We start from the raw sequence: 23,076 nt of genomic DNA, 5'->3' as shown, positions 1-23,076 counted from the left end.
CATGGAAAGCTCTGTAGGCTACAGTAAGAAGGGTTAGAGTTTAAAGCACAACGGAAAGCCACCAGAGTCCACTCCTACAATCTGATTTTTGCTTTTACAGGATGATGCCGGTTGCTATGTGGACAGTGGCTTAGGGTCCAAGACAGAAGTGAAGAGACAAGGTAGGAAGAGCACTCTCAGAAAGATGACAATGCCACACTGGAGCATCTCCGAGGTGACATTTAAGGTCAAATCAATGTCACCAATCCGGGATTTCTGGTTAGATCTGTTTATGACATTAGAGACTTGGCTCCTTTTGCTAATACTGCCTTCCTTTTGTAGTGGCAGATTATAATTATCAAGCAATAGCCGGAAACGAGCTATCCACATCCCAGTTCTTGTCAACACTGTACCCTGCTCCCCACCTGCAGCACCATGACTTCTCCCTCCAGGGATCCTACAACACCTGTTCTTAGATCTGAGTGGCTCCTATTTCTTCCCAGGCCCCCCCAGTGCCGTCTTGGTCTCATTTACTTTCCAACCATCATCCAACTGTGCGCATTCATCACCCTTCGGGCTGTACACACAGGGTTTATCCCACTCACAAACGAATTTGTTGATTGTATCTCAATCAGAGTCTCCCTCTCTCCTTTGTCCCTGGCTTTGGGTGGAAAGCATTCTCATTTAGTCCATACAGCAACTTCCCAAATGGAGCACTAGGCTCTCAATTTGCCTCCTTTCAACCCAAATTTTAACCATTTCTAAAAGGTGAATCTAACCATGCAAACTCCCTGTATAAAATCATTTGGTAGCTTCCCATCACACTCAGGATAAAATCCCAACTCCTTAGCATGCCATGATGTGGCCTCTGTTTCCCCTGTGCTCCTCATCTATTACCTCTCCCTGATACATAGCTGCTGTTCTGACCACCTCAAGTTACTAGCAGTTCCCTGGACCTGACGTGATTCCTCTCTCACTCTGCCATTCTTTACTTGGATAAATTCCCAGTTGTACTCTCTCTGGGGCTCTGCTCTTGGCTCAAGGCCTCTTCCTTCAAACACCTTACCCCACTCTCCCCTTGTGTGCACAACGATCACTGCACACTTCATACTGCACTGGAATTGTCATCTGTGTCACCCTAGAAATGGTCAGATCTTGGCAACAAGTACCCTGAGTGACAGGGTATGAGACCTGAAGCAGACCCATCCAAGTATAATATTTTTCTCAAGTTCCAAATTTCATATCATAAACTCACAAGGGGAAAAAAAAAGACTCGTAGATTTTGTATTCTAATCCATAATACATGATTGTGTCATTTTTCAATATAAAAAATGTCATTTCCAAATGATCAATGAGACTGACGGCCCACTCTAGAAAACTCTTCTGCTTTATCCTGTGTCACCTCTAGCACACCACTAATAATCTGGGTGGAGAAAAGCAGAGATTAAGGGGGAAAAGAGAGGCTAAACAGAGTTACTGAAAGCTTTGTAGAAATTCAGTTTCTAGCCATATGAAAGGCATTTTTAAAACTTTCAGATTATATGATAAAAAGATTGAAAACACAGTTAAGGTAAACTCAACTTATACTAGACAAAATTTTATTTAAATAAAACATGGCATAAAATAGTAAAGATCCCATTTAAAATAGAATTTTGATAAACAGAAAAGGGAACAGAAACCAAGAGCTTTAAATGAATCAAGTTTATGCAGAAATACATTTTAAAAAGATGTGATTTGCAACCATCTTCTGATGAAAAAGGATTAAATAAAAAAGTCAGGACCAGACTTAACACCACCCTGCTTCACTTTTCCTTCTTCCCAAATCAGAGAGAAATCACACTCTTAAAAGATGGTTTCAGCTTTTATTGAATAAGGACTTTACTTTTTAACATAACAAACTAACTCCCTTTCTGAAAAGGTAGACCTTACACTCAAAGACAATCTTCAAGCACTTTATTTTAGAAATTAGGGGAGAAATCCATAGTTCATTAACAAGAAGATTAACAACTTCTTTTTACAGTAATGATGGCAGGAAACCAATACATTTCACAACCTAGAGTGGTTCAAACTAAGTATCTAGAGCAGATTTTGAAATCTTGGAAAGATGACATACACTGGATGATTATGAAAACTGCTCAAAACGCAGACTCTGGCTCTAACACAGTTCAGGATAAATGTTGGTCTGCACTGCACCTGAGAAGGTGTCTTCACTACAGCACACCAGAACATGTCAGCTTCCCCTCCTCCCAGGCTTTTGAACAAATCATCAAGGCAAGTCTACAATTGACCAGTCAGGCACAAGGGGTATAGCAGCTAACCAGAGGAAATCTACGTAACTTCCTGCAGTCTGACAGCCTTTACTGCAGACATCGGTGTGGCAAACTCTGTGCTGTGTTGTGTTTATTTTCAGCATCAACCTGTACCTAAAGCACAAGAGGTCACTTCAAGTCAGTTCAATGGAATAAAAATCTCCACTCATTACATTTCCAGTGAATGGAGAAAACAATCTGAAGTGCTAGAAAGAATTTGAGACCAAAAAAAAAAAAAAAAAAGAAAGGAAAAAGGAAAAAGGAAAAGCCCTTTGGTTTAGACTTATTAGATGAACAGGATGTCTTTAACTCTTCAGGGAATACCATTGTGGTATATAAAACTATACTAATTAGCACTCCTTCACATTTCTGTAATTTTCAGATTATATTTCAGTAGCACACCCCCCCATTTTTCTATAATAGCTATCAATACTTCAATAACATAATTAACAGTTTAATGACCATTTCTCTTTGGTCATGTAGTATTTAGGCTTATGGAGAGATCCTGTCAAATTTAAAAACAAAACAATGTAAGCTATACCAATAACTCACAAAAGCATGGCACTAGTAAGCTTATTTAGTAAAAAGTCAATGAAGCCATTTTATTCACCCTGTTATTTTCTAAGACAAGCATCTGCTCTGAAATACAGGAGGAGACATATGTGGCAATCAATCAAACCTTGGTTCATTTCTTTCTGGTCTGAAATTAGGGCTCCTTTAGAGATCTAAACGTTTTAGCAATACGAGGGCACCTAGATCAGCAGATGAAGCACAAACACAAACCTAATTCTTTGGAATATCAGTGTGGGTACAGTGCTTACCACAACCCACATTTGTAAATGAAAATGCTGTATTACTTTTCATTCTATAACATCACCTCATCACTCCCACTGTTTAGCAGGAAAGGGAGGCACCTGCTCATAACAAGATTAAAAGGTCACCATAAAAATGAAAATGTATAGGCCTATCCTATGTTATTTCAAGTAGGGAAATGAGAGCCCACTTTTACTACAGAGTTGAAAGCCAAGTCAATTATTACTATTATTAATACAGGTATCCCCCCCAATTCGAGACTGTGTGTTAGGCCACTTTGCTTCTATGAAAGACCTATATTAGTACCTATTTTTGCTAACTGAAAGAAATCCAAAGAGGATTTTTGTTTTTATAAAAAAACTGCATTTAGTGTGTCTGTTTGTTTTGCAGGGAGCCAGTTTAGAGGTAGGATGCGCATGCAGCTAGTGGCCCCACCACGCTCTTTTCTGGGAAATACACATAGCAGCTCAGCATCCAGCTACCAGAGCTCTGAACTGTGATGTACATCTGCGCTTTATCTCGATTTATTTTGTGCATCTGTTAGCAAGATGTGTCATAAGGTATCAGAAAAGTGTAAGAAAAGTTTTTTTTTTTTTGAGTCTGGGAACCCTCAAAAATTTTTTCCATATAAATTAATGGTAACGGCTTCTTCACTTTACACCATTTTCTGCTTATGAAAGGTTTCACGGAAACACTCTACCTTTGGATAGTGGGGGAAACCTGTAGTAGACAATGAATTTTTTGCAAGAAAGGAGCAATTAACATATCTAAGAATAATAAAGAACCAGGGCTTATACAAGATGCACTGAAATGACTGATCTGAAATAGCCTACTGAATTTCTCAAACCACATGGTACAGGAGATTGTCTCAATTAAGTCCAGCCATTACAAATATCATTCACCCTAATCTGCCGAATCTGTCTCATCTTCCATAAAACCTCAGCTGAAGACTAGAACCGTTTTAGCTACAAAAGCAAAAATACCCTGAAAGTTAATTGGAAGCAACTTTCTGTGTATTAAGAAAGCATTTTCTTAGAAGCAAAACAAAACAAAACCCCTATGGTTAAAAATAATGTATTCTAATAAGGCATAGAGCCCACACGCAAAGGAAAAGAAAACCATATAATCACAATCTTTAAGGCTTCCTTGAATGCTAATCACTATGTTGGTTGCAATTCCACACTGTCTGAAGACAAGTGTTGGGCAGGTGACTCCATGACTCAGGGGAGCCGTCAACGCGAGTCAGGCAGTATCACAGACATCTCTGGCTCTTCGCACTGCCTCTTTAAAAAGTTGCTGAGAAGTTCAAGAGATGAGGAAGGATGTAGAAAACTATTCTTTTCTTCCATTAATATCCGTATTTTTTAGTGGATTCTCCAGTGAGGCAAACTGAGACCACGACAAAGAAGAGTGAGGTATTGATACAATAAACGTTTATCAGGACTTCTCTCCTTGCTTCAGCATCTATCTGTGTGCATTACTACTGTTACGCAAAGAATAGTTTATTATACATCATCTCCTTTATTCTCAACCCAACCAAAGTTAATTTATTTCATGATCTCATCATCTACTGAGAATAAATAGCACAGAGCCATACGCTGTGGCCTTCTCCCCACATCCCACCTCTTCCCTCGCCACCAATAACCTCCCTGTGAACTTATACATACTGCTCAAGGAGCCATACAAGCATTTTGTTGGCATGATTTTGGTGAATGGTTCAGAGTGTGAGTGTGTGTGTGCGTGCGTTTGTGTATGTGAGAAATGATATGCTAAACTTCAAAAAGCAAACTAAAAACAAATCCAGAAATGGTGCCAATTTAAAGATTTCAGTATTATGACAAATTTCATACACATACTGATACATTAAAAAACAAACAAACAAACCTACGGAATCAGTTCTATGTAAAATATGGTAGAAGAAGATGGGGAAGTTCTGTGAAAGGATACAAAGCTGTGTACTATAAACTATGTCCAAAGACATATAGTTTTGGCTTATAAAAATTCCAATTGTATTTAAAGGCAGGAACAGACATGGATAAGAAATCCAAAGCTGTGTCCACATAGTCAAATGTTATTAAACTAATGTCTAACATTTATGGGGAAATAATAGACATTTAATTCTGTGTATCAAATTCCCCTCTAGAATGTCTGCAAACCAAGAGGCAGGTCTTTCTGGATATACAATCAGTTTATAGGCAGTATGAAAATATTAACAAATTTACACCAAAATAAGACCAGTCTGTGTAAATAAGTGTATTATCTAGGCACCAAGGAGGAAAGTCTCAGAAAAATAAGGGAGGTCTCAGTGTTTTGTCCAAAATTCCAGAAACTGCCCACTTATGGCATACAAACAAAAGGGAGGTGTTGAAATGTCTACCAGTGTTTTAACAATATTAAAATCAGTTAAGATTCGTAGGAACGCAACATTAAAACCATAATGTAAATACTAGGAACTCAAGGCCAAGGCTAGAACCAACTCAAATCATAAGCTAACATTGCCTGTTTCCTCCACCAAGATTTCAAGTTTGTCCAGTAATTTATACTGTGGTTTCTCGACCAGCTTTGAGATTGGGTGCCGAAAACTGGCGCCTCATCCTTGGAGGTGTCACAAACTGGCTACAGTGGTTGGGCTTGTCAGTCTGCTTCTGAAAGGAACCGGCTGCACTGCCCTCTAACTGACCTCCAGTGTTATAATTACAGTAAGACTGACGGTGCTGGTGAATATGGCGCTTTGCCTGGAAAGTCTGCAGATCAGCAGTGGGGTGACCACTGTGGGAATTTAATGATTCTGAGGAGGCAGATGCCTGGCAGCGCGTACTTTTCGGTTGACCATTATTGAGAGAATTGCTTCTCCAGCGTAACTGAGGTGGCTGTTGTTGAGTGTTAATATGCTGCTTGCTAACTTGGATGTGATCTTGACTTCGAGTGCCCTGAGAGCCCCATGGTAACTGGAGATCCTTAGAAGTTGTTCTACCCCCCTTTTCTTGGGTCTCCTCTTTATTTCCTTTCCTTCCGTCTTCATCTTTTGGGATTCGAAGCTCTATTACCTCATCTTCTGTTATGATGATATGCGTCCCAGGGCTCCAGGAGTTTCTGTGTTTAGGGTTGCTCTTAAAGGGGAAGCGGGGCTTGCGGTTCTCAGGAGGGATGAACCTATGAGGTACGTTCTGCTTACGCAGCTGCTTTGCAATCTCTTGCTGTTGCAGATTCTTAAAGCGGATTTGCTCTTGCCTCATCCAGCGCAGACGTCCACGTCTAAAAGCTGGATCCCCATTCATCAGCTGGGAAACGCGCTCTTCTTTCCCAAGGTCTCCACTGTCCCCTCTGCTTCCGTCATTCTCAGACTTGCTACTGACACTAGCACCAACGGGTTCCTTTGATCTATGGTTTCCTTGGCCTTTCTGTTCTTGGGATCCAATCAGTGGCAAGACTTTCTCCATTTTGAGCATTTTGTTTCTTAAGATTTTTATTTCCTCATCTTTCATATTATTTTGCTTTTTAACTTCTTGCAAAATATCTTCCAGCTTATCGATATGAACCTTGAGGTCATCTACATCAGTTCCACCTTTACCACTGGCCATCATGTCTTCAATCTTTTCATCCCCTACACCAACAGTGTCCCAGACATCCCTGGCCACTGCCCTCCAGGAGTCCCGCTCATTGGGATCTTTCTTCCCATACATGGCACAAAGCTCTTTCATCTTAACAATGGCCAAGGCTTCAATCTCCTGCCGACTATGCCTAAAATCGTTGAGTGCAACCTCATAGCATATCTCTTTTACTGCCTGAATCTTAAGATCTGAGATGGTGACCCACTTGGAATCTTTACTCAGGCGCCTTCTTTGGGGGATTTGATACATTTTAATTGGTTCTCGTTTCTTCCCACTGCTAGGGAGGCCACATTTTTTAACAATGGTTTGCAACTTGCTGGGAGGTAGCTTTTCTCTCAGAGAAGTAATCAGTTTCCAGCTCTCTTCGCAGGACCTCTTGTCAGAATCGTCCCCGCTATCAGAATCCGCGTCCTTTGGAAAAACAAAATCAAAAAATGGCCCCGAAATAACCAAAATTAAAATGTAAAAAAGGAAAATTAAATTGAAGAAAAAACAAGCAAAAGAGCCTTAACCAAATTTAAAACCAAAACCAAAAAAAAAAAAATAATAATAATAATAAAATAAACTAAAAAAAAAAAAAAAAAAAAAAAGATAAAACAAAAACCCCCTAAGTGGTGTGTAAGTTTATTAACACATAAGTATATACAGATCATAATATAAAGATTTGCTTTTGCTTGTTTAGTAACACAAATGTGAATTCCCACTTTCTGGCTTATGTGATGAAATCTGCAATCCCATTTCTTAGGAGGATTGACACAGTGACCTTTCCCTCTAAGGTCATGTGAAGTTATTAATAAAATGCTGCGAAATAACACCTCCACAATCCTGAGAAAATGCAATAAAATCTACGCCCCACACATGCTAAAACCCATGCAGCCATGTCCCCACATTTGCCTTGGTTATTGCTGTTGCTTCTTCCAGAAACTCTTTCCCCCATGAGTGAGCACAGATGCCATACAAGATGTGACGAGCAGGCGGATTAACAAAGGTTAGTAAGGCTGTAGGATGCCACGTTTTGTTTAGCTTTACTAAAAAGAGCAGCCCTAGAAAAAAGTTAGAAGAGGAGAAGGTAGAAAAAGAAGCAGTCAAACAGGGATGATGTTAAAAATGAATCCCTATTAGCAGATCACATGAGGTTCTTATTAACCCAAACTGTTTTTTCTAGAAGACAAGTGAGTTTTGAAACTAGTCCTTCCATGAGCATATATGGGATTTACTATTTTCTTGTCAAGCCAAATTGATGCACTACATTTGTACGATTAACGTTTGTTATCCAGAGAACAAGAAAGCATAAAAGAAAAGGATCATATAGTGAGTCTCCTTTTTTGTTTTCACACACTTAAACCAATAAACACTTCACCTCCAAAATTTTAAGAAGTTTCTGGAACATAAATTAAGCTAGGCAAATATACTCTCATTAAACATTTAAAATTCCCCAAGTAATATTCTAATAAATACAAGATATTTTCTATCTATGAAAATTCACGGCATTTCTATCTACTTGAGGAGTATCACTTTAAGTGACAACTCTTCCTATCAGCACATAAAACAGATTATATTCTGCTTATGTAAAATAGATCCACTTTAAGATGCTGTCTCTAATTCTGTCTTTCCAGCTTTACCTCTTTTTCAAAAACTTTAGTTGGGCAGTCAGGCTGCTATTTTAGGACCAAGCAAAACAGCCCAACTATCCAACTAATTAGTCTTCAAGGGTTATCAGGATAATAATCAATTGTTCCTAACTAACATAAGCATATCTTTATAACACGAAAGCAATGCTCGGTTTAAAAGTCCCTATGATGGATAGGCTTAAGAAGAAGTTCTATTCAGGAAATAAAAGTTCCTTGGAAAAGCAACAATTCACTTAGAAGAGCAGTTCAGGATAGTCTAGGTTAAAAAAAACAAAAACAAAAACAAAAACAGTACTCTTTCACTTGGCTGTGATTACCAAAATTACATCTAGTAAATAATATCTTACTTTCTAGGCCAAAGAATCCTATGTACAGTTACTTTCTATGCACAGTTATTTCTAAAAAAATAACTTTTAACAATAATGACAATAATTTGATCCCTCAATTTGGAGGTGCTGATCTTTATTATTTCTGTTGGTCCATAAATGGGTGCTAAGCCTGCATATAAGCCCTACCTAGTTGAAAATGTAACAACAAAACAACAGATAGAGTTAAATTTGTAGACTCTGTATACTTTTTTTCCTTTTCATTTTTAGTTTAAGCCTCAGAATGTTTAATCTGAAGTGATAAAAGAGGACACTAATAAACAGTAGAGAAAAAAGGTCTTACCAGTATGTATAAGCTAAGTTTTACATTACATAATACATTCTGACTGTTCCCACATAACTGACAACTATCAATTCATCCCATCTCAGCTTTTTTTCTGTTCAAGATTGTTCAAAGATGAAATGAATACTACCTAATCTACAAAATAACATATATTCTAATCATTGCTTTCATATTACACTTGAGAGATAGAGATTAGGTCTTTAGACTCTAAAACAAAACATAAATAAATGAGAAAGTCTACATAAATCCAAAGGAACTCAAATTAAGTGGCCATCATTTTTTTTTTTTTCCTTTTTAAAATACTGTCCCATTAGGGGCACCTGGATAGCTCATTCAGTTAAGCATCTGATTTGATTTTGGCTCAGGTCATGATCTCAGGGTTGTGAGATCCAGCCCCACGTCAGGCTCTGTGCTAGGTGTGGAACCTGCTTAAGATTCTCTCTCCCTCTATCCCTCCTCCAACAAATAAAATAAAATACTATCATATTGACTTTGTAGAATATGTTCTCCTTACAGCCCCCACATCCCATACTGGCCACAACACTAAAAACTCTGTATGCAAAGTTTATGTGCCAAGGTGTACACCCTATCTCACAACAAAAAAGATTTAAAGATATTTAGATTCACTTATTGCAGGGTTGGAAAAAATACTCAGATCTGGCCAATTCATGTCACTAAATGATGTTTTCACTAAATCCCAACACAAAGACCTCCTGAAGAGACTCTGCAAGGAGCTTGTGCAGACAGAAGAGAGAAAATACCTAAAAGACGTAGGTGAAAAAGCAAGCACAGAAAGGACCAGGTGTGTAATAGAGCACTAACTAGAAGAGAATGTTCAGCAGTGGGACAATATGACGCACTTGGGGAACTATTATAATAGAAAACTCATGAGCCTGAATTCCATTTTTTAATGCTGTCATTATGCAAAAATGATTATGTACAACATTAAATGCATATTTACTGAATAATTATTCCTTTGTATCCTCTCTGTTTATTCATAAGGTGCATTCAAAATGTATCTGTTGGTTGACCAATACAGGGTCATAAAAAATGTATTTTCTATTCAGTATTGCTACTGCCAGATATTCTTCAGGCTAAGGCATTAGAAATCAATTCCTCTGGAGGACAAGAAATCTAAATGGTATAGACAATTGGACTTAGAGGAGGAAAGCAACATCCTTGCATTAAGGAGCTGCTCTTAAAAATCCTAGCTTGTTTTCAGATACACAGAACATACGACAACCAGAACCTGATTACTTGCAAACTAAGTATGTCCCCTGGAAACTGAGAATGTCTTAGAGACATTACTTTCCCTTTATTTAACGGTCATCATCTTTATTTCAGAGCAAAGAATGATCATCAGCTCTTGGTTATGGAGAGCACCAGCCATCATCATTCTTTCTCACCTGGTCCCTCAAAGGCTGGTCTTGGGACCAACAACATTGGTTATCACCTGGGAGCTTGTTAGAAACAAAGACTCTCAGGTACCACCCCAGACCTACTGAAATAGCACCTGTACTTTAATAGGACTCCCATCTGGTGAAGCAGCACTGCTCTTACTGGAAAGGACACTGAAACAATTCAGAAGACCCAAGATTAAGCCTCAGACCCATGATTTAACAGGTGTTTAAGAGTAAGCAAGACAGCATTTTTTAGCTTTGGTTTCCTCAACTATACATTGGAAGTAATATTACTCATTTTATTTACACACACACACTCCTATCAAGGAGGGCTGTTTTGGGAATCGAAAAAAAAAAAGATGGATGTTAAAGCTCCCTGTAAATTATAAAGCACTAAACAAAGTACTACTGTTAATGATACACAGAGCTTAATGATACCTGTCCTCATTTGATCTGTCACAGAACATCAGAGGCATGTTATTAGATTATACGTTAAGATAAAAGGCTTCTCATGTATCACAAACCTTTCAAGCCCCTAGTCACACGGTAGCCAAATCCTTCCGTTTTCATTAAAAACTAAATGTCAACTAGGCCTCTCGAAGGGACTTGAATACTGCTATTATCTTGCCCCAAACACTTGATTTATTCTTACAATCCATTATCTCTTGGACTTCACTACAGTTTCCAATATAACAAACTAACTGGTTTAACCCACTGCCCGGCCTAAGAAATGAGTGGTCCTGGCTGTTTTTGCTGGAGCCCTTGGTGCTTCTGGCCCATTTAGCAACAGACTCTCTTCTCCAAAGCAGAGAATGACCAGAAGGCTGCAGTTTACACACAGTATTTTAGATGCTGTGCTTTATGCTTTATGCTAAGGGAAGAAACCAGTATCCCAGCTTCCTCCTTAAAACCCCCTTATCTTAAAAGAACTATGAATCTTAAAAAATCCTAAATTGTATCCACAGTACCCAAAGGTTTATTATACCTTTTTCTTACGTATCAAATGAATGCCAAGAAGCCTTTTATGACCAGGGCTTTGTTAACCAAAACTGGATGGCTTTAAAAATGAAAATCTAATGGATCAACTTTCGTATTCATGAGATTCAATTCCTATCAAACTTAGAGAATCAATTTACATCATAAAATGCTAAACCCATTATTAACATTATCAGCTGCAACCTTAAACCAACTTCTTGGCTGCTCACCCGAACCCTCTCTCAACCTGGAGAAACCAGGCTTCCTTTTGCTGTCTGAGGGGGCTGCATAGCCCCTGCTTCTACTAACCTCCCACATGCCACAGAGACCCTTACTGAGAACTCACACTCCATGCAGGGGAACAGAAAAAGATAAACACATGCAACTGTGCAGCAGCACTTTTAGACAGTTTAACTGAAAAAAGAAAAAGAAAAAACAAAAAGTCTGCCCAGCACAAGAACAATCCCCAAGTCAGCCCAAGAGCAGAGAATTAGTACTATCAGGTGATCAGAAACAAAACCAAGGCAAACACCCACCAAATTCAATATTCAATATAATTATCATTAAAAGAATCACCACTGATGCATACTCAAAAACCACTACTAAGAGGCAAAGGCTACCAGAAAAGCTCCCACTAGTTCCTCAAAAAGCACTTGGTTTTGCTAGAACTAAAGATTTGACTTTAAGACATAATAGGCACAAAACTGTACCTTTATGGACACTTTTTCAGGCTAAGGCTACCAGGAGTTGTAAGTTCATTCTCCATTAAGGAAATGAGAGAATAGCATATGGTATCAGTGAGAGCTGGACAAGCAATCGGGGTGAGTGCTTATCTGTGGAACCGGGATGGTATGGGAGTAAGCTGCCCTTTTTCCTAACACAGGGTTCAGGACAGACTCCTACCAGTCTCTGCTGCTCCAAGAGAAGATCTGCTTCTTCCTTCTCCTTTTTGTATAGGATCTCCATCTCCTGTAGTCTAGAAGGAAAAGAAAAACAAGAGAAGAAAGAATAAATGTGTGAAATCACTGGGCTGTTTCATGAGTGTTATATACACCAGATGTTAAAAGAAGTGATAGTCATGGAGGCCACATCATATTTGTGCATTACCTTTTTTCCATCTCCTGCTTCATATCAATCCCTTGTTTTTCCAGAAGTTCTCTCTGGGCAAATGTCCAGTCCACAGGCTCAGAGGGGGTCTCAGCAGAAGGAGTCTTTTCCCGCTCTGCCCGTGCTTGCTCCGGGTGGTTGAAACGAAACACATGGTTTTTACCCATAATAATACGGTTTCCTAGTACAAAACAGAAGCAGTTAAGAAGCCATTTTTTAAAAGTATACCTATCTAGGTTTTAAAAACCTCTCTCCCCCTCCCTTTCCCTAAGACAAAAAGACAGTTTTTGGAGTTTTACAAGAACACACATCCAAATGCTGACTATTACAAGTCAGTCTTTAAACAAAGAGTCCAAAGCTAGAGTTGCTCACACAAACATGTTCTTTATTGAAGACTTCAAACTTTTCCCAGTCTCAGGGGTGCCTGGGTGGCTCTGTCAGTCATCCAACTCTTGGTTTTGGCTCAGGTCATGATCTCAGGATCCTGAGACTGAGCTCTACAGCAGGGTCCTCGCTCAGCAGGGAGTCTGCTTCCTCCTCCCTCTCCTCTGCCCCTACCCCCTCTTGCATGCTGTCTCTCTCTACCCCCCTCATATAAATGAATAAAATTTAAAAAAGAAAAAAAAGGAAAAAAAATGGAAAAAGCAAAGTACTTAAAACAAAACAAAACAACTTTCCCAGTCTCACCTGACCGCAGCTGAACAGGCTGGGCCACCCTCTTGCCATTTACATAGGTTTCTGAGCGTTCGCAGGGCTCTAGGGTCACAATAACTAAGAACACAAACTAGTATTAGCATCACAAACCACTGTAATAAAACAATGGAAAGGAGATGACCATGAGGTTTCAGGTAACTAGAATACATTCTGTAACCAAGTGGCAAAGCATCTATATAATAGTTCATTTTAGGGTATCAAAACCATTTTGGGGTATGGCTAAAAGAAACAGTTAAATGCATTTGACAACCCTCAAAAGAAGACTGGAATGTTAGTTTTGGTGATATCTGACAGTTCAGTCCATAAAAAAGGAAATCTTAAGTATAAGATATAGGTACTAACCCGAAACTTAAGATTAAAAGCAGCTAATATTTTGACGAAAGGAATGAGTCATATAGCACAAAAATACCATTACATCATTTTTTTGTTAGTAACCCAGGCAAAAATCAAGATTGACTTTTTCTTCCCTTTTAGATAAAAATAAGCTCTCGTGGGTTAAGATTAGAGATCCTTCACATCTCCCACTACTCAGGGTATTTGTTCCTTTCTTGTCTAGTAAATAATTAACATTCAAGACCAAGCCTAATTGCCTATGTTGTCCTGGTTGGTTCTTGGCAGCCACAAAAGAGCTCCTTTTGTCCAGGCTATTTTCATGTAAAATAGCTATGTCTGTCCCTGCATTTTAAGCAGGCCAGGTTTCTCCATTTTCAAATATTAGATTGTATGAGAAAGCATCACTGAAAGAGACAGGGAACAGCAAGCCTTGGGGATTTCTAATAATCTAGAATTAAAAGGCTGTTGGAAAAGCTACGACAGGAGCTCTCACCGTCCCCACTGTTGTTTCTCTCGCTCCGGAAGATACAATGCTCTTCCTGAATGTGAGCCCCACTCAGCACGATGTCCTGGCGCCGCTCAGCATCTGCTTGGCCAACCCTGAACACAAGGGGAAGTGTTTCCCAGGGAAATTCAGACACAAAAAGCACTGAAAACAACGAACCTCTTTCTCTCAAAGAATATTCTTTGGTATGTACAAAAAAGGTATCGTTTCTTTTTATCAGAGGCTTTCAACTGCAAATTTTATTTTCACATATAATCAACCTCCCTACATTAGAATAAGAAACCAAAGAGCAACGATACAACAGCGTAACTCGCTGAGCTTTATAAAAAGACATGAGTGAACTAATCTCCCTAATGAATTCATATAAGAAGTTAGAAAAAAAAATTTTTTTACTTAGGGTTTTTAGGGAAAACTACATGTTAACTGGTTCAGATGACTAAGGCACTTACATAATTTGGGAAGACAGGATAGTGTGTAACTATTTCAGACGTGAAAAATGGCAAATCATTACAACAAATTTTTCAACAAACAACTTCCCTTTATTCAATTTTTTAAGAGAACAGAAAACAGTAAGTGACCAAAAGAAACAAATATACCTTGTAATTCCATCTTTGATGTAATAAAGCAGGCATTCGGACATTAGTGGGTCCTCATTGAGGTTAACTAGATGTGGGGTCTGAAAAAGGATACAGATGATCAATTTGGAGCAAATACCACTGGGCGGGCTTGACAGTAACAGTGATCTACAGGAAGCCAATGGCTTCCTGGATTATGCACCATCCCTCAAAGAGGGAGGTCTTTTATTTATTCCTAGTTCCTAGCTGTAATTCCATTAAACAAAAAAAACACTCTTCAGGCCTTCTCAAACTGCACTAATATATTCTATTTAAAAGCATGAGTTCAGGGATAAAGAACAAGATCCAATTCTTGATAATGTCAAAGCATGAAGAATACGAAAGAAAAATAAAGACAGGTTGATTCTCTGGATGGGTTAATCATAATTTTTGTACCTAATTGGACAAAAATCTTAAAGGGTAACAAAATATGCCACCTCAACATATGCCACTTTGACATACTAATTATTTTGAGCTGATGGCACCAGAAAAACAGCAAACACAGGAAGAGGTTTTCTTTGACTGCTTCCCATCATGCCTGAAGATAAGTTCTCCTAAATGACCTCGGCTGTCGTGTCCCTTCTGGGAGTCCATCAACCAAGGAGGATGGTCTCGTGTCCCAGGAGAGGACACCAGAAGTCGATACCACACCCAGACAGACTTTGTCACAAACGATCACATCTCCCATCTATTCTCCCAAGGGCCCTTCCTCTTTCCCAAAAATCATTTATTCCCTCCTGAGAGGTCTCTGTCCCTTCTCCCCTTTTCCTACCAGGATGGTATTTAAATCTGATTTCTAAGCCATCTTGGGGAGTCACTCATTTTCCCCTGGGCAGACACATTCACATACATGAGGCATATACATTCATAAACTTGTTTCGGTTTGTCTCTTATTAATCTTTTATTACAAGGCTCTCAGCCAAGAACTCAAAAGGGTAGAGGGAAAATTATCTTCCCTTCCTACAATCTCCAGAAATACTTAATTTTCATTTACTTTATAAAAATGCTTTAAAAAAAATGGGGCGGCTGGGTGGCACAGTTGGTTGAGCATCCAACTCTTGGTTTTGGCTCAGGTCATGATTTCAAGGTTGTGGGACTGAACCCTGCATTGGGCTCTGCACTCGGTGTGAAGTCTGCTTGAGATTCTCTCTCCTCCCTCTGCCCTTCCTCCCCCTAAAATAAATAAATCTTAAAAAAAAAAAAAAAATGTCCCCACATCTCCTGGCATTTCCCTCTATAATTTTTATCACTTCTTCCATGGTACCAGTTATTGTCCTTAGTTTATTAATCTTTACCTTAAAGAAAAATTAAAATTACTGACATTCAACAATATACATATCTTGTAAAAATCCTCTTCATCTAACTCTAATATTTCTAAAATCTTTGAAAAACCAACCTTCTTTGGTGAAAATACCCCACTGGAATCCAAAAATAAGTCACATGGTCTTGGGGTCAAAATCTACTCAAGACAGTGCCAGCAAATGTGGAAAAATGAAAGAAGAATCAGATGAGAGCAGGGAATGAGAAAGATGATTAAAAAGAAATTTTAAAAAGCTCTACATTAGCACCTGCCTCTGTAGTTTAAGAACTCTGCTGGTTTGAGAAAGTCAAAGCCCTCTGTGGGTAGTGTTCTTGAAAGCCCATCACAACACTGGCCTCAGAAAAGCGGAATCATAGAAACAGGTTTTGCTTCCCCTTGCATTAAAATTATTTCCCCCAACCCAGTTTTATGGAGGGTATCATTGACAAGTAAAAATTATATACATTTAGGTTGTACAACATGATTTTTTAAGGTGTCCAATGTGTCAATTTAATATACACACACATCATGCAATGATTATTACAATCAAGTTAACATCAGAAACAGGTTCTAAATCTGAATTTGAATTCTAAATCTGAATTTGAATGTGTAATATGTTAATATACACACACATCATGCAATGATTATTACAATCAAGTTAACATATCAGAAACAGGTTCTAAATCTGAATTTGATGTACCCCTTATTTTTCTAAGGAAGTCTAGAAAGTTAAAACAAGATGCGTAAAATTAAAGAAAGAAAAAGCTTTGGAAACAGAGACCTCAGTGTGGAATTCTATGGTTTATATCACAACAGTTACTTAAATTGTTTGTGACTTGTGTTAAATGTCATATTTTTACATGTTATTAGAAAATTTTTCCATATAGTTCTTAACACTCAAAGATTGTAAAATCTCTTCCAATATACACAAAGGCACAAATGTGATCAAACCTATTACTGCTAAAACCTCTACAATTTTAAGTGTGATATCTCAATAAATAATGTCTTACTGAAGGAATCATTACAAAACTAAAAATCACAGGTGTTGGCAATATAGACATATAAAACACTGGTATTGTTATTCCAGTTCTATAACAGGTACCCTAAAATGCCTTTAAAACTATCTTCTTTGGGGGGACCCCTGGGTGGCTCAGCGGTTTAGCGCCTGCCTTTGGCCCAGGGCGCGATCCTGGAGTCCCAGGATCGAGTCCTGCGTCAGGCTCCCGGCATGGAGCCTGCTTCTCCCTCTGCCTGTGTCTCTGCCTCCCCCCACCCCCCACAACCAGTCTATCATAAATAAATAAATCTTAAAAAAAAAAAAAGATCTTCTTTGTTGAAAATAATGCACTGAATTCCTAAAAAAGTTCTGACCTTGACAGAAAAACCAAACCAAAAGAATTCTAGCAAAAACTAGGAATACCTCTTACCACATAAAAACAAAAAGGGAAAACCCCCTGGTCATTCTATGCCAACCTAGAGAAATCATCATGAGACCCTGCAAAACATGTGTAAGTCTCTGATAGCCAATCTGGGGTCATCTGAAATGAAGAATCATTTATTACTGGCATGAATATATTTGCTTTGTAAATCAGTATGTGTTCTATTATTATCACATAAAAAGCACACAAAAATAATCATCTGATAACAGTTTTCCAATACCTAAGAATAACTAGGAAGCAACTTAGTAAAACAACAAAAAAAAAAAACCCAAAACAAAACCTACCTTACTATTCTAATTAGCCATAAGGTTATCTACTATCGAACAACTAAAATTATGTAAGTAGGAGGGTAACTAACTACCGGGGTCTTTTTAAAAAAAAAAAAAAACTAAGAAAGGAGCAGAGGAGGCTAGAAGGGTGAGAATAGGACTGCTTTACTCAGGACAGTGGTTGTCTGTAACACAAACTACAGAAACAAACTTGAGTGGTACTTTTCTACACAAACCTGAATAGCTGAAATTGCTTCCAAAGAATTATACATCAGGCCTGCTGGCATCTGTGGGAAAATCTACATAGAAAGAGTAGCCAAACTGAAGCAAGGTATGCTAGGTGAGAGGCTGGGAATTTAAGAGAAGCAACACTACAGGTGAGTAAATATACTGCATCATGACTGAAAGTTAGATTTACTGCCTTGGGTTTTATTTTGTAAACAGCAAACACGATGATAGGCATTTTAGAAATAGGCTGCCCTTGTACTGTATGATGAAATCAGAAATGTCATGGGCAGCCCCGGTGGCTCAGAGGTTTGGCGCTGCCTTTGACCCGGGGTATGATCCTGGAGACCGGGGATCGAGTCCCGCGTCAGGCTCCCTGCATGGAGCCGGCTTCTCCCTCTGCCTGTGTCTTTGCCTGTCTCTCTCTTTCTGTATCTCTCATGAATAAATAAATAAAATCTTAAAAAAAAAAAAAAAAGAAAAGAAATGTCTGAAATTAAAAAGGAGGGGCCAACCCTGAAAGACCAGAAGTGCCTCAGTGACCAAGACAAACAGGAAGTACTTCTGTTCGGTTGAGTTTCACAACACAGTTTCTTACCTTCTTAGGTGAGAAAACTCCCAGGGTTCCTCCGTCTTCCCGAATGGCCACTCCCATCTCAGCCAACAAGGCCTCTCTAGAAAAATAACAAGCACATTAGAATGCCAATACCAAAATGTCACTTAAATCAGTCTCATATGAACTGGTAAGTAAAGCATGCAGAGCAAAAAACTATTGTCCATCTTAGTAATACAAGTGTGAAAAATCTGTCCCATCATTCATGAAAATTTAAGAGAAACAGAACATTCAAAATAAATTCTGTTCCCATGTTAGGTAAAGTTGTATTCATCCAAATAACAACTTTGTCTCATCGGACTTTGGAGGCAGACAGTAACTCATAAATAATATGCCTATTAACATAAAAAAAGGAAGACAGGGATATCCCTTAAGGCCAGACATCTAACTCAAAGAACCATTTCTTCAAAATCTAAGAAAGCAATCAGAAAGTAATTTTGATATATGAAGATTGTCCATAAATGTGATGATTTTCTCAAATGTGATCCTCCCATGCACACCATCATACTGATTCAACAATTCTAAATTAAAATCCCAATAATAAGAACATTCTAGTTGTTTGGTATATCCACTGCATCAGTACATCAGCACTCACTTCTACCTCACCTTCCATGAAGGGGGAAGACAAGTCTGACCTTTTTTAAATGTACATTCATCCCAATAGGAAAAGTATTATTTCAGGTTATGTTCACTGTCAGGGTAGAGAACTGAGAAGTTAAAGTAAAAAAGGGATTTTAAAACTCTGCAACTAAAACTATTTCACCTCTTATGTAAGAGGTTCTATAAAACAGAACTCATAGACAATCATTAGAGAGCTTTATTATTTGGGCCTTTATCAAAGGTGGTTGTTTTGCAAAGTAAAACTCTATCCCAGGGTGCCTGGGTGGCTCAGCTGGTTAAGCGTCTAACTCTTGATGGTCTTGGGATCATGGGATGGAGCCCTGAGTTGGGCTCCATGCCTGGTGCAGAGATTGCTTGGGATTCTCACTCTCCCTCTGCCCCTTTCCCATTTGAAGAAAGTTAAAAAAAGAAAAACACCCCACAAAAAACCCTCAATTCCTCAATATCTTCCATTTTACCTGAACTATGAGTGCCATGCAGTATGGTAATGACCACAAGACTCCCAAGAGAACATTGACTATATAAGCTCTGCTGGGGGAAGGCCGGCAGGCTGAGTTCTGTTCTATTCTGTGGTTGGTTTGCAGGGGAGTGGGGGGACGGGACTTCATTTTTACTTTCAGCTCAATTTCTTCTTTTATAAAAGGAATCCCAGTTCCCCTGAGAATGTGCAGACACCTCAAGAGCTTAACTTGCTGACCTCTCCATTCTGATGGCTTCTGTTTTACGCAGCTTCTCTTCCCAGGTCTCATTCAGCTCAGCAATGATCTTCTCCGATTCCTAAGGGAGGAAGTCCACAGTTAAAGTGGAGAGGAGCCTTATGATGTACGTGCTACGTCCAGGAAAGACAGCAAGAAGCACACGATGCCCTTGGTGGGTATGAGGCAGAATCTAATACAATAAGATCTTTTTTCCTTTCTTAATATTATGTGCAATAAGATCATGAAGACTAGGCCTAACATTAAATCAGTCATATATATAGAAATTTTCCTAAGCCCTAGCAAAAATACCCTAAAAATGAGTATGTCCGTGTGCATAGAAGAAGAGTAATATTAACATCCCACAAAGCGAGACGCTATTTCTGACAGCCACTTCTACAAGAGAACAATTTATTGCTTTTGTCTCACCATAATTTCACCATAAAACACAGATGGGGCTCAGAAAAGTTTACCTAAAATACAGCATCTTGGCATATTGACCATTTTAAGCTGAAGTAATTTGAGAAATGTTATCTGCAGGAAGGACCCTGATCTCCTCAAACAGGTTTTAAGGTCCTAATGAGAGGTGCCTTCTTACACCTGAAGGGAAGGAACATCCTCATCTCCAAGGATGGAGGACCACCAGGAGGAATGTGAACAAATAGGCCTTGATAAGTCTCCCACAGGTCCTATCATAATTTTCTACGACTCGTCCCTCTTTATCAAACCTAGCAAAAACATGCTCAGGTTTAATATTTCTTTGGGGGAACCCTGGGTGGCGCAGCGGTTTAGCGCCTGCCTTTGGCCCAGGGCGCAATCCTGGAGACCCAGGATCGAATCCCACGTCGGGCTCCCGGTGCATGGAGCCTGCTTCTCCCTCTGCCTATGTCTCTGCCTCTCTCTCTCTCTCTCTGATGACTATCATAAATAAATAAAAATTTAAAAAATATATTTCTTTGGGCTTTTATTTCCTTATGAAGGCTCCCATGTCACATAAAACTCATAATAAATAAATTTGTGTGTTTTTCTCTTATTAATCTACCTTTTGTTTGTAGAAGCCACAGAAAAGAACCTGAAGGGTAAATGAATGATATTTTAACTCCCCTACAACACAATACCCTTCTGAACACAACCCAGTACCTGATATAGAAAGGGTATTAACCTCAGCCAAAACCATATAGCCACTGAAGTGACAGCTTCCTAGTCTCCTGCTGAGTGTTTATGAATGCCAGAAATATAAGACCTAAAACCTGTTTCCTGCTCTCAAGGAGTTTACTGTATACTAGGGAGAGAGAAGTAATGATGATTCCTTCATTCAGTAATTATATATCACTACGTTATATGTTGAGCCCCGTTTCAGGCAACTAGGGATGTGGCAGGGAACAAAACCCCTGATTTCGTGAGACTTACATTCTAGTAAAGAGACTGAAGTGCTCGCTTCGGCAGCACATATACTAAAATTGGAAAGAGACTGAAATAATCAATTTTAATCAATAATTCAAATATATAGTACATTAGATAGCAGTAGGTGCCTTGGGAAAAAAGCAAGAAAAGGAAAAGAGTACATGAGGGAGCATCTGGGAATAGGGCTGTTAGAACAGGGCTCACGGGATCCCTGGGTGGCGCAGCGGTTTGGCGCCTGCCTTTGGCCCAGGGCGCGATCCTGGAGACCCGGGATCGAATCCCACGTCGGGCTCCCGGTGCATGGAGCCTGCTTCTCCCTCTGCCTGTGTCTCTGCCTCTCTCTCTCTCTCTCTCTCTCTGTGACTATCATAAATAAATAAAAATTAAAAAAAAAAAAAAAAAAGAACAGGGCTCACTGATGAGGTTCTGTGCAAGCAGAGACAAAGAGCAGGAGGTAAGACAAGGAAAGAGGTAAGAAAAGCCTGGCACTTTCCAGGAATCACAGTGTGACCACAGCAGCATGCTTGCAGACTGTGAATGGGTAGGGCAGAAGAAAACAACAGAACAGTGTGCCACATGCTAGAACTGACGTGTTCACAGGTTGCTGGAGAATGGGTAAGCACAAAAATAATGCTTACACTTATGAATGAAGGACAAGTAGGAATCAATTCAGTGAAAAAATGGAAAGAGGAGGAAGACCTGAAAGGAGGATGAGCAAAGCTCTTCTGCAAAAAGCAGAAGAAGATCTAGTCATGGAGACAAAATTAGAAAGTCTAATGATGATGCCAAGGAGCCTAACAGTGATGAGATGACAGTTCTGATGACGGTAGCGCTAGTGATTCAGGATGAAAACCCTGCACAGTTTACAAAATAACTCACTGTTTGATTCATTTAACAGGCTATTGTCAGAAGCCTCTGGGATCTGAAAACACAATTATCTACATAGAAAGAAACAGCGAGCATATAATACAATCAACCCTAAGGTGTCTGTGATTTGATTTTCTGGAACGAGGCATAGGAGCATGTTAAATTCCAGGCAGCAGCTGCAAAAGCAAAGGAATACAGGAATCAGGAGAAACAAACAGCAGAGCATCATGATGATCATGACAATGGTGAAGAACCAGCTAAGCAGGGCAGAGAGCAAAACTGACGATCGAGTTGGAAAAGTCAGACACAGCATGGGCATCAGTAGGGTCCACATAAAGGGGCCATTGAAAATCAAGTGCTTGTTGTGAAGAGAGCCAGTCACAAAGTGGGAGATGCTAGAACAAGTCTGCAGAGGGACTGTGAATGGTGGAGAGGAAGAGACAAACCACCTAAATTGGCTGTCATTAACCCTCTGGACACTCACAGAGAATGAAAGACTAAAACAGCTACCTGAACAGCATCTCTACAACAGCTTCCAAGAGGACTGACTCAACATGCAGTGCACGTGCCCCTCCCAAGCTAAGAGAGGAACCAATGGGCTACACTAGAGGGCCAGCAACCAAAAACACCCATACAATTTAAGGAAGGACAGAGACGGCCAGGAAAGCAACTGAACCAGGAACCAAGTGGTCAGTAAGCACCACAGAAGTTATTCAAACAACTCTTAACAGAGTAGCATTAAATAGTTTTGCATAGGATCATGAAAGGGCAAATACAAGATGAACTGGTATCATATCCATATTGTATAGGATAGCAAGGCTTATTAAAGATTGCTGGAGGGCAGCCCCGGTGGCGCAGCGGTTTGCCTGCAGTCCAGGGTGTGATCCTGGAGACCGGGGATCGAGTCCCACGTCGGGCTCCCTGCATGGAACCTGCTTCTCCCTCTGCCTGTGTCTCTGCCTCTCTCTCACTCTCTCTGTGTT

At 39.4% G+C, this 23,076-nt stretch overlaps 1 protein-coding gene across 10 annotated transcripts in view; it reads right to left on the bottom strand.

Moving 5' to 3' along the window:
* KIF1B (kinesin family member 1B) overlaps positions 1-23,076 on the bottom strand; it is a 149,229-nt gene that overhangs the window by 55,212 nt on the left and 70,941 nt on the right. For 9 of the 10 annotated variants that reach the window (XM_038537949.1, XM_038537953.1, XM_038537958.1 and 6 more), the window contains 7 exons: positions 19,825-19,904; positions 18,492-18,567; positions 14,643-14,722; positions 14,035-14,141; positions 13,182-13,265; positions 12,495-12,675; positions 12,291-12,363 (listed from right to left, as the gene is read on the bottom strand). In XM_038537949.1, coding sequence (XP_038393877.1) covers positions 12,291-12,363; positions 12,495-12,675; positions 13,182-13,265; positions 14,035-14,141; positions 14,643-14,722; positions 18,492-18,567; positions 19,825-19,904 — 681 coding nt within the window. Of the gene's footprint in view, positions 1-1,560; positions 7,124-12,290; positions 12,364-12,494; positions 12,676-13,181; positions 13,266-14,034; positions 14,142-14,642; positions 14,723-18,491; positions 18,568-19,824; positions 19,905-23,076 lie in introns of those variants that run through there. The other variant, XM_038537959.1, reaches the window with a different exon arrangement.

The sequence above is a fragment of the Canis lupus genome, chromosome 5 (assembly GCF_011100685.1).
Source record: "Canis lupus familiaris isolate Mischka breed German Shepherd chromosome 5, alternate assembly UU_Cfam_GSD_1.0, whole genome shotgun sequence".
Lineage (NCBI taxonomy): Eukaryota > Metazoa > Chordata > Mammalia > Carnivora > Canidae > Canis > Canis lupus.
The sequence above is the reverse complement of the archived record's forward strand: the minus strand, read 5'-3'. Positions and strand labels throughout refer to the sequence as shown.